The sequence below is a fragment of the Microtus pennsylvanicus genome, chromosome 20 (assembly GCF_037038515.1).
Source record: "Microtus pennsylvanicus isolate mMicPen1 chromosome 20, mMicPen1.hap1, whole genome shotgun sequence".
NCBI lineage: Eukaryota > Metazoa > Chordata > Mammalia > Rodentia > Cricetidae > Microtus > Microtus pennsylvanicus.
The window spans coordinates 9,767,082-9,784,006 of record NC_134598.1 but is presented as its reverse complement, the minus strand read 5'-3'; the positions used below and the strand labels follow the sequence as shown (position 1 = coordinate 9,784,006).

The following is a 16,925-nucleotide window of genomic DNA, read 5'->3' as shown; positions in this document are numbered from 1 at the left end:
TAACCTGTCCTGGAACTAGCTCTTGTAGACCAGGCTGGTCTTGAACTCACAGAGATCCACCTCCCTCTTCCTCCCAAATGCTGGGATTAAAGGCTTGTGCCACTGCCGCCCTGATTTTTTTAAAAATATTTCTTATTTTTATTTTATGTGCATTGCTGACTTTGCCACATGAATGACGTGTGAGGGTTTCAGATCCCCTGGAACTGGAGTTACTGACAGTTGTGAGCTGCCATGTAGGTGCTAGGAACTGAACCCATGTCCTCTGGTAGAATAGTCAGTGCTCTTAACCTCTGAGCCATCTCTCCCGCCCATTTCTCTGATTTCTTTCTCAGACCACTTGTCATTTATATATAGGAGGGCTACTGCTGTTATTCTTTTTTGGTTTGGTTTTGAGTTAATCTTGTATCCTGCCATTTCACTGGAGGTGTTATCAGCTTTAGGAACTCCCTGGAAGGATTCTTGGGGTCTCTTATGTAAACTATCATATCGTCAGCAAATAGTGAAAGTTTAACTCGTGTTCTTCTAATTTGTCTCCCCTTGATCTCCTTTTGTTGACTTACTGCTCGAGCTAGAACTTTGAGTACAATATTGAATAGAAAGAGTGGACAATTTTGTCTTCTTGCTGATTTTAGTGGGATCACTTTGAGTTTCTCTCTATTTAATTTGATGTTGGCTGTTGGCTTGCTGTATATTTATCATGTTTAGGTCCGCGATCTCTCCAAGACCTTTATCATGAAGGGGTGCTGGATTTCTTCAAATGCTTTTTCAGCATCTGATGAGATGATAATGCATTTTTTCCCTTCAGTTAATTATATGGTGGATTATATGGACAGATTTTTGTATGTTGAACATCCCTGCATCTCTGGGATGCAGCCTGGGATTTATGTTGTTGTTGTTGTTGTTGTTGTTGTTGTGTTCTTGGATTCTGCTTACCAGTTTTTATTGAATGTTTTCTTCAATAAAATACTCCTGAAGGAGTTTGGTCTGTAATTCTCTTTTTTAGATGTGTCTTTGTATGATTTGGTATCAGGATGACTGTAGCCTTGTAAAAAGAATATTCCTTCTGTTTCTAGTGAGTGGAACAGTTTGAGGAGTATTAATATTAACTCTTCGTTGAAATTCTGGTCAAATTCTACACTGAAACCATCTTGCCTTGGGCTTTTCTTTTCCGTTGGGAGACTTTTGATGACTGTTTCTACTTCCTAAGTGGTTATAGGTCTATTTAAATTGCCCACCTGGTCTTGATTTAATTTTGGTGTTTGGTACCTATGAAGAAAGTTGTCCTTTTCTTTTACATTTTCCAATTTTGTGGAGAACAAGATTTCAAAATATGACCTGGTGATTCTCTGGATTTCCTCCATCTCTGCTTAAATCCTCCTTTTCAATTCTGATTGTGTTAATTTGGATATTCTCTCTCTGCTTTTTGGATAGTTTGGATAAGGGTTTGCCTGTCTTGTTGATTTTTTTGCGGTGGTGGCTCACGCCTTTAATCCCAGCACTTGGGAGGCAGAGGCAGGAGAGTCTCTGTGAGTTCGAGACCAAGAACTAGTCTCTACAAGAGCTAGTTCCAGGACAGGCTCCAAAACCACAGAGAAACCCTGTCTCGAAAAACCAAAAGAAAGAAAGAAAGAAAGAAAAAAAGAAAGAAAGAAAGAAAGAACTTTTTTGTTTCATTGATTCTTTGTATTGTTCTTTGTTTCTATTATGTTGATTTTAGCTTCAATTTGATTATTTCCTGTTGACTACTCCTGCTGGTTAAGTCTGCTTCTTTTTGTTCTAGAGCTTTCAAGGGTACTGTTAAGTCGCTAGTGTGAGATTTCTCCATGTTCTTTATGTAGGCACTTAGAGCTGTGAACTTTCCTCTTAGCACTGCTTCATAGTGTCCCATCGGTTTGGGTATGTTGTGCCTTCATTTTCTCTGAATTCTAGGAAGTCTTTAATTTCTTCTTTTCTTTCTTTCTTGACCCAGTGATGATTCAGTTGAGAACTTTTAAATTTCCATGAGTTTGTAGGATGTCTGCAATTAGTTTTGTTTTTGAATTCTAACCTTAAGCCATGGTGATCAGATAAGATACAAGACGTTATATCAATTTTTTAAAATCTGTTGAGGTTTTCTTTGTTACTGAGTATGTGGTCAATTTTAGAGAAGGTTCCATGAAGTGCTGAGAAGAAGGTATATTATTTTGTGTTTGGATGGAATGTTCTGTAGATGTCTGTTAGGTCCGTTTTAGTCATAACATCTGTAAAATCTCTTATTTCTATGTTAGGTTTCTGTCTGGCAGACCTGTTCCTTTGTGAGATTGGGGTGCTGAAGTCTTCTACTATTAGATTGTGGGGTTTTATGTATGATTTAAGCTTTATGATATTTTTATTACAGATGTGGGTCCCCTATAATTGGGGCATAGATAGTTGGAATTGAGACTTCATCGTGAATGACTTTTCCTGTGATGCATATGAAATGTTCTTATCCATCTCTTTTGATTAATTTTAGTTTGAAGTCTATTTTGTCAGATATTAGGATATATACACCACTTGTTTCTTAGTCCATTTGATTGGATAATCTTTTCCCAAACCTTTACTCTGAGGTAATGTCTGTCTTTGGGTTTGAGGTGTGTTTCTTGTATGTTGCAGAAGGATGGGTTTGTATCCATTCTGTTAGACTGTGTCTTTGTTTTATTTTGTTTTTCAAGACAGGGTTTCTCTGTAGCTTTAGATCCTGTCTTACAACAGGCTCTCATAGACCAGGCTGGCCTTGAACTCACAAAGTCCCGCCTGTCTTTGCCACCTGAGTGCTTGGGTGAAAGGCATGTGCCCCCACCACCAGGCTAACCTGTGTCTTTAAATAGGTGAATTGAAGCCATTGATATTAAGAGATATTAATGACAAGTGATTGTTAATTTCTGTTACATTGGGTTTTGCTGTTAGTGGTAGTAGTGTTTGTGTGTTTCTCTTCTTTGGATTTTGCTGGTGTAAGGTGTTAGGGTGCCTGTTGTCTGTGTGTTTGTTGGTGCAGCAAACTTTCTTGGGTTTTAGTTTCCCTTCTAGTACTTTCTGTAGGACAGATTTTGTGGATATCATTTAAATCTGATTTTGACATGGAATACCTTGTTTTCTCCATTTATGGTGACTGAAATCTTTACTGGGTATAGTAGTCTAGGCTGACATCTGTGGTTTCTTAGTATCTGTAGCACATCTGCCTAAGAACTTCTGGCTTTCAGAGTTCCAGTTGAGAAGTTCAGGTATAATTCTGATAGGTCTGCCTTTCTATATTACTTGGCCATTTTCCTTTGCAGCTCTCAGTATTCACTCTTTATTCTGTGTGTTTAGAGTTTTTATTATTATTTAGCAAGGGGACTTTCTTTTTTGATCCAGTCTATTTGGAGTTCTGTAAGCTTCTTGTATGTTCATAGTCATATCCTTCGTTAGGAAGAAAAAGTTTTCTTCTATCACTTTGTTAAATATATTTTCTGTGCTTTTGGTCTATACTCTTTCTTCTTCCATTCCTTTTATTTTTTATTTTGATTTTTCGAGACAGGGTTTCTCTGTAGCTTTTGGTTCCTGTCCTGGAACTAGCTCTTGTAGACCAGGCTGGCCTTGAACTCACAGAGATCCGCCTGCCTCTGCTTCCTGAGTGCTGGCATTAAAGGCGTGCGCCACCACCGCCCGGCTTCTTCTTCCATTCCTATTCTTAGGTTTGGTCTTTTTTCAGATTTTTGGATGTTTGGTCTTAAGAATTTTTGAGGGGGCTGGAGAAAAGGCTCAGTGGTTAAGAGAACTGACTGTTCTTCCAGAGGACCTGGGTTCAATTCCCAGCACCCACATGGCAGCTCATAACTCTCTGAAGATCTAGTGCCAGGGGATCTGACACCTTCATACCAATGCACATAAAATAAAGTTAAATAAACCATAAAAAATATTTTAAAAAAGAATTCTTTAGGTTTACCATTTTCTTTGACCAATGATTCTATTTCTTCTATTGTATCTTCAACACCTGAGATTCTCTCTTCCATCTCTTGTAATCTGCTGGTTATGCTTGCATCTGTAGTTCCTGTTTCTTTACCCAGATTTTCCATTTCCAGAATCTCCTTGGTTTGTGTTTTCTTATTGCCTCTATTTCAATTTTTAAGTCTTGGACTGTTTCCTTCACTTGTTTGATTGTTTCTCTTGGTTTTCTTGGATTTCCTTAGGGGATTTTTTTTTTTACGTTTTCAAGTTTTTTGTCTTTTCCTCCATTAATTAAATGGAATTTTTCTTCTCCTCTTTAAGGGCCTCTGTCATCTTCATAAAATTATTTTTGAGGTTGTTTTCTCCTTCTTCATCTGTGTTGGGATGTTCAGGTCTTGCTGGTGTAGAAACAGTAGTTTCTGGTGCTGCCATATAGCTCTTTATGTTGTTGAATTATTTCTTACTCTGCTGTCTGCCCATCTCTTCCTTCCTGTCGGTGCAGGTAGGGCCTGTAGCTCCGTGGGTCAGCCTTCGTATTTCTACTTGATCCCTCCTTGTTCCCAGGAAGTTGCTGTACCAGGAAATCACCAGCTTACCCGGGTCTCTCTCTAGCCTCTTATAAATCTCTAGAAATCAGAAGAGCAGCTGTATTTTCTGAGGAGAGATTCTGGCTGAGGAACCTGAAGAGGAGACCTGAACTCAGAGCAGGTTTTTCTTGTAAATTGTGTCTTGAGTCCCAGCTGCTAAGTGTGTTCACAAATTCTGCATTTGTGGAGGAGGAGTGCAAGATGCTGAGACACAAGGTGAGGCAGGGATTGACTGTAGTGGGCATGTGTAATGAAACGTGCATGTATTCCCATATGAGTAAAAGGAGCAAAGATCATAAGAGAATGGTAGTGTGTTACTGAATAGACAGTGATGTTTCCTTTGGCAGCAATAAAGAAATGTCAAAGGCCATTATATTATAAAACCAAACAAGTGAAAGAGCAGAGACGTGGGGCATGAATAAATACCAAGATAGGCAGTGGACAGAGAACCAAGTGTGGACTTCCTGCTAGAACCCTGCATTCCTCTGTTTCTCCTGAGTCCTGTGTGCCTACTTTGTCCTCTGTGAATAGAGGCCAGGTTTACTCTGTCTCAGACTGTCTGTGCCTGTCCTTTGAAAGCCATGTGGCTCTACCTGGTGGCTCTAGTGGGCCTGTGGATCCTCCGGCACTTGTTCAGGAAGAGGCAGGTGGTGAGCCATCTCCAAGACAAGCTTGTCTTCATCACAGGCTGTGACTCAGGCTTTGGGAAGGACAGATTTACGGAAGGTTCAAACCTAAGAGTGAGGAGGAGGTGATTTGGGCAAGGCTAACCCTTTGCACCTGGAATGTATAGACAGGTTGTACCTAGAGTCTAGCTTTAGGCCAGAGAGCTACATGCTCCAAAAACGTAGAGTGACATTTAAGGCTCAGAGGCATTGCCCTCACCATGAATTTCATCCCCATCTGCTGCACAACACCTGTCTGAAGTTTGTGGCCTCTCCTCAACACAGGCTCACATTGTCCCGTGACTGTGCTCTGATTCTGAGGTACCTCAGAGAAAGTAACTTAACTCAAGCTCTTCCCCCAGGAGAATAGAAGCGGTTGGCCAAGCTTTACTGTCAATAGGGGACTACCTATTGTGGAAAACTGAGTTTGTAAAACCATGTCAGGCCACAGCTGAGAGAAACAGGCCCCAACAACTTCCTAGTTCTTATGAAATTCTAGTTGCTGAGAGATCTTATACAGGGACAGAACAGCAGCTAAACTTTGATATGGCAGCACATGCCCAAATTAATGCAGATACCTAAAAGGCCTGGAATAGACTTCTGTCTCTAACGAGCAGACTGTGGAATTGTCCAGTATAAGGCAGGGACCACATGAACTGTTTGAAGACTTTGTCTCCAGACCGATGCAGACATCAAACAGGTTGACTGGAGACACAGAAGCAGGACTTTTAATAGTTAAACAACTAGCCTTTGAGAATGCTATACATAAAGCTGCTTTAAGGCCTTTTAGAAAGAAAAGTAACATTACTAATTATATTTAGATTTGTTCAGATATTGACCACTTGTATACTCAGGGACTGACCATAGCTGCTGCTTTACAGGGAAAGACTGTTAATGATGTTCCCTTCCAACAAAGACATCAAGGCCCAGGAACACTGAGATCTACTGGGTCTCCTGGAACTGCTTTGGGTGGGGTCTTATGGGGCATCACATCAGGCAATGTACTGATAGGAGAGTAAGCCTGTGGCCAGGGAAAGAACCAGGACTGTGCAAGAGATGCAGGAGAGAGAAGCATTGGACTATCAAGCACAGGCCAAAGAGAAATGACCAAGGGAACCCCCTTTTAGGAAATGGACACAAGGGCAAGCCTCATGTCATAGACAACTTTCGGGGTAACCAAGGAACCTGTTCTCCCACAAGAAAACCCATTCAGGAATTTTGCAGGGCAGCCCCAGGCAGCACAGGGCTCAACCTCAGCTCTTTCATATACATGGTTCTGGCTCCCAAAATGGGCAAGCAAGCTCTCTCCACTGGGGTTATTAGAGGGCACTATGGGGCTACTGTTGGGGAGAAGTAGCTTCACTATGAAAGGGATCCTTGTTCCTTCTGGTGTCATTGACTCTGATTGCGAAGTAGAAATCAAGGTTAGGACTCATTTTCTGTGCGAAAGACAAGCCAGAGGCTTTCACAATTGATTTTACTTCTCATTGTGCAAACCAAAAATCAAAGCGAGATAAGAGAGGAGATGTCAGATTTGGGCCATTTGACATCTATTGTCTACAAGTCAAAGTTCCACAGTAACCAGAACTCACTTTGTTTACAGATGAAAGAATGTTTTCTAGTCTTCTTCATACTGGTATGGATATTTCTGTTATACCTGTTAGTCAATGGCCTTCAAAATTGTGAAAAATGGAGACTGTTCCAAAGCAACAAGGGATTGGTCAGACTCAAAATCCTGAACAAAGTAGGAATGAGCTTTACTGAAAGGATGGAAAAGGTCGTGAAGGAACTTTTCAGTCATACATTTTTTTCTCATTTATCTGTAAATTTATGAGGCCGACATATGACCCAAATGAGGGTAAATTTATATTCCTTCAACAGTTATTGCTAATCGTATGTTTCAGCAAGGATTGTTACACAATCAGGGTCTAGGCAAGGAAAATAAGAGAAGAATCAATCCTATCATACCTAGCAAAAGGTCTTCCAAGGTAACATTAGAATATTTTTAGGAGAGGTCACTGAGAAACCTGCCCTCTATGCAGGTTACCCAATTGTCTGGAAAAGTAACAAGCCTATATGGGTAAATCAGTGGCCTCTAATAGAAGAAAAATTACAAGCTGCCCAACAGCTAGTGCCAGAATAGCTGGGTAAATGTCACATTATACCATCCAATCCCCCGCCCGTAATTCTCCTATTTTTGTAATTAAAAAGAAGTCAGAAAAGTAGAGATTAATTCAGGACCTAAGAGAGGCGAATGGAACCACGTAGCTGATGTGAGCATTACAACCTGGGTTACCTTCTCCTATAACTATACCAAAAGACATCCATAAGATTATTTTAGAGTCAAAAGATTGTTTTCATGCCATCTTTTTGACAATAAAAGATTGTCAAAGAATTGCAGTTAGTATAACCTCAGTTAATTTCAAAGAGCCAATGAAAAAATATCAATGGAGTGTCTTACCTCAGGGTATAGCAAACAGTGCTACCTTGTGCCAGAAATTGGTCTGTCAGGCTATACAAAATGTTAGAGATCTATTTCCACAGGTTTATATTGTCCAGTATATGAGTGATATCTTACTTGCCCATAAAGATGAAGGAGTTTTACTTGAGAAATACGGACTACTACAACAGAGCATACAGGGTTAATTGTTGCTACACAGAAAATACAAGAGACCTGCCCGTGGACCAAGGAAACAAAGGCTAATCATGCTCATTTTGAAAAGAAACACCTTAGGGTGTCCACTGTCAACTCTAACAGGAGACTCAGAATTCTTGACTTGTTTTGTTTGGTCCCTAAATCCCACACACAGAATAACAAAAACTTCTCATCATAGATCTCTTTGACTTTTGAGCTGGCCCTGTCCCACAGCATCTGGAAATGTGACAAATGCCTGTCACTACTGGAAATAGCCGTCTGGGAGAAGCCAGGCTCTATGATAGCCACCTTCACCCCAAAATAGGAGAGCTCCCTCCTGCAAGATAGAGAGCCCTCAGGACTTCAGAGGACTTTCTGTGAGGTCACTCAGAATCACAGTACAGTCACATGACAATGTGAGCCTGTGGTGAGAAGAGGCCACAGGTTCAGACAGGTGGTGTCTAGCAGATGGGAATGAAACTCATGGTGAGAGCAATGCCTCTGCGCTTTAAACGTCACCCTAAGTATTTGGTGCATGTAGTCTCTGGCCTACAACTAGATTTCAGGTAATGGTGTGGGATCTCCTTCTGCTCCTTTAGCCAATCGCTGCCGAGATACCAGCCCACTGGGGCTTGGTCTCTTTCCCTTTAAAAAAGAAGTGGCATCCCTCTGCTTGCTCTCCTGCGTCTGGCTCTACTTCCGACTACTAGACTCCTTTCCTGATTGTGCAGAGGGCTGTTGTCTTGGACGGTGTTCTGTAAGTTTTTTCCCTTTAAATAAATAACCATTCTTTTAATCATAATTCCAAACTGTTTTGAGATTGTTTGTGACTTACACCTTCATTTGGCACCCAACGTTTAGTTTTAAAATCCCCCCCCCCCGCCCCGCTCGGCTGCCTACTGCCAGCTCTGCTTTGCACGAGCCCTCCCTCAGCCACAGCCTGTGCCCTGTGCGTGGAGCCAGCAGTTCAATATAAATTATCACGCAGTGGCATTTCTTGCTGCAATTCTTTTTATTTTATCTTTACACGCCTCGGATTGTCTTCAAATCCCCACACACCCTATCATTTACCTCCCCACGTGGATTTAAATTCCATGCCTCCCATACTCCACAGGTCCAGACAGTCTCTGCCTGCCTGGTTTGGTCTTTTCTAAGTGGTTTTAAATCTCCCTTGCAAGCACAGCACTTAAGTGGTGTGGATCAGAGCGCAAGCTGTTGCCGAAAGCTGCAACCCCTCTGGGCGACTCTGTCACACTCTTCTCTACCCCTGGATTCTGGGTTTCTGGTTCTGTGTATAAAATTGATTTAATTACATTTACTTTGTTGAGCAACTCATATTTCCCAGATGTTAACAAATACTAAGGCGGACACTGAAACAGGACTCCTCCTTTTCCATCACCTTTGCAGTGGTTCTGGTCATGACTCGGCAACAGCACCACCTGCTGGATAATAGGTAATATGGCAGTTTTCATTTCCAATGCAACTTTTACTGCTTTCTTTACAGTGGATTATATCATGCGAGGTTTATATGACTATGCGGATACCTCAGTTTACTGGTTACTATTTTCAGTTTTCTTTTCCATATTCTATCATTAAGGAAGAATATGGAACTCCTAAGAATGATACGATTTTTATGGACTAATAATGAAGGGCTAGTTGAAAGGATTAAAATTATTGAAAATCAGAGGTTATCTGAACAAGTGGATATTATGATAGGCAAAATTGACTCCATATGCAAGGGTACTAGGAAGTCACCTGACAGGGTTCAGGCCATTGAATTTGACGTTCAGAAGTTATCACAAAGTTTTGGTAATGTATCTCCAGGCTGGCAACCTACATGATATCCAAGAAAAGTTCAAGGAGGCCATGTTATCTTTGAATGGAAACATTAAAACCTGGAATCACAAGTGCAGAATGGGTGCCAAAAATTGCTACCTTACTGAAATCACTAGAAACAAATGCAAGTCAGGAGATTCAAGCTTTAAGAGAGACAATGATAAAAAGATTTGAAATGATTGAAGAAATTATTGGAGCTGTTGAACAGAGTAAGAAGGCATAAGGATGGAATACAATGTCACAATCGGCTGTCAGAACTGGTTTACCCAGGGTTTTAGCGTCATACCCTGTAATTTACTCTGAGAAAGCGTCAACTTCTAAAGGCTCAAAGGAAGTCAAAGAAGATAGATGGATGCCAACAGGAATGAATGATCACAAAGAAATTAAGCAAGGTATCATTAATTATGGCTTGGACTCTGCATTTGTTAAGGAAATGATAAGAACTTGGGCTTCTAATGTCAGAGCTACCCCCGCTGACTGCTCTTTGGACAGGAGAGGGAGGGGAAGGGGGAGTAGGGGAGGACAAAGTGAAATGGGAGGAGGGGAGGAGGTGGAAATTTTTGATTAAAAATATTTAAAAAAAATAAAACTTACTCCTACAGCAGTATTATGGCAAAAAGGTCCACTTTTATGGCTACACCTTCCTGTTTCAACAGTTAAGGTATTAAACCCCTATTTATAAACAGTACCAAGCTTAGCACAGGAAAACTGGGTGGAATCTAAGAGAAATTTTGGCAGAGAACCTGCTGTGAACAACATTCTGTATACTAAGCACCAGATTGATTATTTCCAAATAGTGATTCTTGGGCAATTGTGTTTGCTCAATTTGAAGGCCAGATTAACCATCTCCTTTCAGCTAATTGGTTGCTACAACTTGCCCAACTACATTATCTTATTTTCCCAAAATTTATAGAAAAAGATCCCTTAAAGGATGCTGTGTCAAGTTTTACATATGGTTCTTCCAATGGAAGACTGCATATGTTCAGGAAAATCAATAATCTGGACTCTATGGGTATTTCTAAAGACATGCAATATAGACACACAAGCAGACAAACAAATAATAATTTTTTTAAGTTAAAATAAGTTCAATGGATGACTGTGATACACAGAAGATCACTTTTTTATTTTTATCAAGATTAAAATCATTATTTAAACATAGAAGGTTTTCCTGTGGCTCGATGTTCTCCATGGTCATACCAAAGGAAGACAAGTCAGGCACCTATGGATCTCCCTCCCAATGACAATTTTGTCCCGAGCTCAGCATCTGCCTTCTCCTGAGGATTCTCTCCCTCACACTGCACTCTTATACCCCTAACACCAGAAACAGATGCAGGCTTCACAGAGCTTTTCAGGCTTTGGGAAGGTCCAGATTAAGATGACATCTGCAAGACAGGTGGGCAGGTAGCTCACAGGGATGTAGAAGAGCTTGGCATCCCAACCAGCTGAATATCGGGTGCGGGGGTGACGGGAAGTCAGCGCATGCTCCATGCAGTCCGTCACCAAGGAGAGGTCCTTGTTGCACAGTTTGTCCAATAACTTTATCGTTGTTTCATCTATGCAAAAGGAAAAAGGATTTGAGTGGTGATTACCTCTGACACTCCTGCTCTAGACCAACATGGAGGAAAGCCTCACTAGAACCCAAGCCGGCTCCATATGAAGCCATGCCCAAGCCTAGCCTGTCCCAGGTCATCAGGAGGACACAGCCCAGCTTCAAGGAGGAACCGCACACATGCTCCACCTGGGTCTCTGTTCAGAGAACTCTCTCATCTCTGCAAGAGTGGAAGCTCATGGAAAGTCACTGTTTCGTGACTCTGGCTTCACTTTCATGTCATAATAATAAGGGATTTAAATGAAACAACACCTTACATTCTAGAACCCAGGATCTCTTTATGTGGAGATGTGCCCACCCTATACCAAGGAAACAGAGGCTAATCGTGCTCATTAGAAACACCTTAGGGTGACTGCTGTCAACACCACCAGGAGACTCAGAATTCTTGACTTGTTTTCTTTGGTCCCCAAAACCTACTCACAGGATAACAAAAACTTCTCATCATAGATCTCTTTGACTTCTGAGCTGGCCTGGTCCCACAGCATCTTGACATGTGACAAATGCCTGTCACTATTGGAAATAGCAGTCTGGAAGAAACCAGGTTCTATGATAGCCACCTTCATTCCAAAATAGCAGAGCTCCCTCCTGTAAGATAGAGAGATGTCAAGGACTTCAGGGGACTTTCTGTGAGGTTACTCAGAATCAGAGTACAGTCACATGATAACGTGAAGCTGTGTGAGGAGAGGCCACAATCTTCAGACAGGTGTTGTGCAGCAGATGGTGATGAAACTCATGGTGAGGGCAATGCCTCTGCGCTTTAAATATCACCCCAAGTATTTGGTGCATGTAGCTCTCTGGCCTAAAACTAGACTCCAGGTACGACCTGTCTATACATTCCAGGTGCAAAGGGTTACCCTTACCCATACCACCTTCTTCTCACTCTTAGGTTTCAACCCTTCCTAAATCTGTCTCAGTCCAGATGGCCCATGGCTCTTGCAGGCATCTTCCTGGAAACACTCTCTGGCCGCTTTCTTAGTTCCTCTCACATTTACCATCCCCAAATTCTCTACAATTGATAGGCTGCATGGCATACTTGGCTCAACTGACTCACTTTCCCATTTGCCTCGTGAACATTATGAAGTACATTCTTGTCTGTGGTTCTCATGCTCCCTACATGCCTGCATGTGCTCACCGACTCAGCCTCCTGCCTGTATCATATGACTTATCCTTTGGTCGAGTAGCAGCCAGCAGCACGTTCATTTTCCCCAACAGGCCTCCTCACCAGGCTGCTAGGTTCCCGCTTGGCTCCTTGCTCTAGGACCCTTAATCTAATAACTGCTCTGCTCACTGCAAGGATGGCCACAGTCTCTCTCTACTCTTTCAATTTCTCAGCTGTCAGAGTTTTTAAGGTCTGGAGGAAAGCCTTCTTGTGATTCTATATTGAGTTGATCACAGATTATAACAAGAGTGTAGAAACTACCGTATGAGCTGAATGAGATGCTCAGCCCACCTCAAGGACATCCTCAAGTTGAACATCATTAACGGTCAAGAGTCTGGACTCTTCCCAAAATATCATATGTCTTACTATGCCTCAAAAAAATATTCCCTACGTGTGCCTTCTGCTACGGCAGGATATTATTACGTTTTTATGTGCATTGGAGTTTTTCCTGGATGTGTGTCTTTGTGAGGTGGTCAGATCTTGGAGTCATAGACAGTTGTGAGCTGCCATGTGGTACTGGGAATTGAACCTGGATCCTGTAGAAGAGCATCAGTGCTCATTTTGCTGAGCCATGTCTCCAGCTGCAAGCAGGATATGATTAACTGAACTTGGCAGAATGCTGGTACACAATTTTCGTCTTGACAGATTCCTTTAATACCAGTCCTCAGGAGATAGGTCTGTTAAGTTTGAGGCCAACCTGATCTACCTAGTGAATTGAGGGCAGTCAAGTTTACATAGATCATGGCTAAAATAAATTAAATATAAATAAATAAATAAATAACTCACTCACTCCTGTCTCAGCCCTGCCTTTTCTGGAGACATGGAAATGTATTCCTGGAGAATGATCATTTACTTCCAACAAGGAGACAGTTATAGAAAGCCAAACCCAGAGTGTGTCCTCTTCATGATGGCCTCCTAATAGTCTTGATTAAATAAAGCCTTTTTCTAATGATTCTCTCAGATACCCACATCCCTGTCATTACCTGAGGGAATCCGAGAAGGCCTCTACACCATACTTGGAGATGCAGTAACCACCACCAAACAAACACAAACGACCCAAGATGCTGGAAACGTTGACCACTCGGCCCTTTGCCTTCCTCACTAAGGGCATCATACTCAGAGTCACCTCGATCACGCCCAACAGGTTCACATCCAGTATCTTTGCAAAATGCTCTTTCTTCAGGAACGCATTGAAAGCCAAGGGAATGGAGATGCCAGCATTGTTGACCAGGCCCCACAGTCCTGGGGACAGTGGGAAGAGAGAGAGTCACAAGCACAGGTACAGTTATGGATGAAATGCACAGTCCACAAGATAAGACAGCTTAGACATGTGTTTACTGAAGACTAGGACACAGTGAAGAACAGCATGGTGTTGACAGAGGTTTCTGTCCCACCAGGTCCCACAGCCATTCAGTCCAAAGAAAACACACAGGCCCACATTAATTATAATTCAGTTAGCCTATTAATGCAGGCTTCTTATTAGCTCATATAACTTACATTAGCCCATAATTCTTGGATGTGTCAGCCATATGGCTTAGTACTTATTATCAGCGAGATATTCTCATCTTGTTTCCTCTCCATCTGGGTGATGGTTTCAATGTGACCTTTCCTCTTCCCATAATTCTCCTGTTCTCATCACGTCACCTCTACATCCTGCCTGGTCACCCCGACTATACTTCCTGCCTGACTACACTGGCCAATCAGCATTTTATTAAAAATAAGGTGAGTGACAGGATAAAAGACCATTGTCCCACACCACTTCCTCCCCTTATTTTAAACAAGAACTCTGAATCTAATATCGTTAGTTTAGCTTTTTGTCCAGACCATTATCCATAACATCTTGTAACCAACACTCTATAAACAAGATAAATATCCATAATCCATTTTGGGGGAATGTGCACATAGTTTTCCATGCCATTTCCTGCTGATGGGAGCACTGATAATCTTAGGAGGTCCTAAAGAAAATTTAGAATTATGGTAAAGTCCTGGCTGGAATTATCTCTGGGGCCTGATCATCTCAGCGAGCAGTCTTGAGGCTGTTCTGGATGTAGAATTCAGACATCTGGGCCATCTGCTCCTATCAGAGCTTTCTCAGGGGGTCTTCCTTGACCAAACCTCACTTTTCTTTTTTTAAAAAATATTTATTTATTTATTATGTATACAATATTCTGTCTGTGTGTATGTCTGAGGCCAGAAGAGGGCGCCAGACCTCATTACAGATGGTTGTGAGCCACCATGTGGTTGCCAGGAATTGAACTCAGGACCTTTGGAAGAGCAGGCAATGCTCTTAACTACTGAGTCATCTCTCCAGCCCCCCTCATTTTTCTTAATCAAGAATCAATCCACAGCCACTGTTTTCCAGTGGAAACAAAAGCTAAGCATCTGCTTCAAAGTAACCTATTTTTTGAATTAAATTTTAAAGTCATATTTTCAAAATATGTATGTTGGACTAATCCAGCAACATTTAATATAAAATATCTTTTAGCAACTGTTGCCCCTTCCTCAGCATTCAGACAATTCAAAGAGAATATAATAACACAGTATCCAGATTCTCTGTGTGTTTTCCATATTCTTGTGGCTTTATTTTCAATTCTGATTCTTTTATTTTTACTTTAAGTTTTTTGCTTTTTGAGACTAGTTTTCTCAACCTGCAGGCTACTTGGTTTAAGACTAATGTGGTGCTTGTTGGTTTTGAAGAATTGTTCCCAAAAGTCACATGCCACCTCACTCCTATCCCATATCTTATCCTCCTGGAAACACAAACTGTTTAACTGAGATATTTTATTGCTAGGATCCCACCACAAGCTCAGAAAACTGACTACCAGGCCAGTGCTCATGATCATAACTGTAGGGAACAAGATGTGGGTGGTGGGACAGACCTGCAATCCTGGTACAGGACGGTCTGAGGCAGAAAGGTCATGAGTTCATGGCCAATCAGTATCCATTTCCTATCCTAAAAACTCAAGGTAAAACAAACACGAATGTACCAAATAATCCCAGAATCTGACCACAAGATATGGTTACATTAGTTGGGTTTCTTGATGGTCAGATTTTTTAATTCATTAAATATTACTATGCAAGCCAGGCTGTAGTGCTGCACACCTTTAATCCCAGCAATTGGGAGACACAAGAGGACTGATCTCTGAGTTGGAGGCCAGCTTGGTCTACAGAGTTCCAGAACAATCAAGAAACAGAGAAACCATGTTTCAAAAGTAAAATCATCAAAGAATTGTCAAGGTAAAAATTGCTCACCTTTCTTAAATGAAAATAATGCATTTACTTTAATGCACACAGGTGAAAACGTTACCTGTTTTTACGCACTGGGTGCTAAATTATAGGTTAAGTTTTATTGTATAACATGTTCTAGTAATTTGAACAATCAACATATTGTCAACTTATTCTTGGATTTCTTTAAACTTTTAAAATTGTGCCACCACAATTAACACTGTCAGCTGGGTGAAAGAGGAGTAACCTCTATCTTATTTTCCCAGATCAGTCCTTTATCTTGTCGAGGCCACTATACATAGGAGCACTCTTGTCTCCCTCCACAGAGGATGACAGGTGACAAGCAAGAGCAATGACGTTGTTGATCTGAGATCTACCCTGGTGTGGCCCCAGATATCCTGCACACATAGCCCAGGGACAATCCCATCCTCTGCTCCACAAAGGGACCCTGCTCTAAGCATCCAGCAGTCTTGATTGTCTACATAGAGAAGGGCACAGAGCACAGACAGGAAGGTGAGAAGGCGAATCCTCCAAAGGGCACCTTCTTACCAAGACCAGAAAGACTGAGAAACGGCAGGTAGGGACTGGAGAGAGAGAAAGTACTCAGGTGATGTTCAGGGGAGAGTAGAGAGGCTCTGGTGCTTCAAGTGCCCCAACCAACATAAAGCTTCTTCCAAGGAGTGTAACCAGGAGACTTCTTCACACGTGAGTCAAACCAGCAGAAACAGACAGGGATCTCAATGGTACCTCTGTTCCCAACATGCTCCTTCACCCACTGGGTGGCTGCCACAATACTCTCAGTCTTGGTGACATCAAGGATCACTGTCTCCAGCCTGTCTGATGTCTTGTTCCTCAGCTCCGCGGCTCCCTTCTCCGTCAGACATGCAGCCAACACCCTCATGCCTCTCCTGTCCAGCTGTCTGGCCAGCAGGTTCCCAAAGCCCGAGTCACAGCCCGTGATAAAGACATGCTTGTCTTGGAGATTGCTCACCACCTGCTTCTCACGGTACCAACGCAGAAGGTAGTAAAGGCCCACAAGGGTCACCAGGTAGAACAACATGGCTTTCAAAGGACAGGCACAGACAGTCTGGGACAGAGTGAACCCGGCCTCTATTCACAGAGGACGAAGTAGGCACACAGGACTCAGGAGACACAGAGGAATGCAGGCTTCTAGCAGGAAGTCCACACTTGGTTCTCTGTCCACTGCCTCTCTTGGTATTTATTCATGCCCCACTTCTGTGTTCCTTCATGTGTTTGGTTTTGT

At 42.0% G+C, this 16,925-nt stretch overlaps 1 protein-coding gene across 1 annotated transcript; it reads right to left on the bottom strand.

Moving 5' to 3' along the window:
* Nucleotides 1-10,979: 10,979 nt before the first annotated feature.
* On the bottom strand, nucleotides 10,980-16,721 carry LOC142839022 (retinol dehydrogenase 16-like). Its single transcript, XM_075954876.1, has 4 exons — nucleotides 16,409-16,721; nucleotides 13,420-13,678; nucleotides 11,699-11,862; nucleotides 10,980-11,221 (listed from the first exon to the last, which is right to left on the bottom strand). The coding sequence occupies exons 1-4, from the start codon at nucleotides 16,719-16,721 to the stop codon at nucleotides 10,980-10,982; spliced, it is 978 nt and encodes a 325-aa protein (XP_075810991.1).
* Nucleotides 16,722-16,925: the final 204 nt, after the last annotated feature.

Bases quoted from the DNA above. Each gene is read 5' to 3' on its own strand.
- LOC142839022 (XM_075954876.1), bottom strand. From the start codon at position 16,721: ATGTTGTTCTACCTGGTGACCCTTGTGGGCCTTTACTACCTTCTGCGT. The intron at 13,679-16,408 runs GTACCATTGAGA...CACTGTCCCCAG, and splicing joins GGAGCATGTTGGGAACAGAG to GACTGTGGGGCCTGGTCAAC. The intron at 11,222-11,698 runs GTGAGTAGGTTT...CCTTTTGCATAG, and splicing joins TGAGAAGTTTTTGTTATCCT to ATGAAACAACGATAAAGTTA.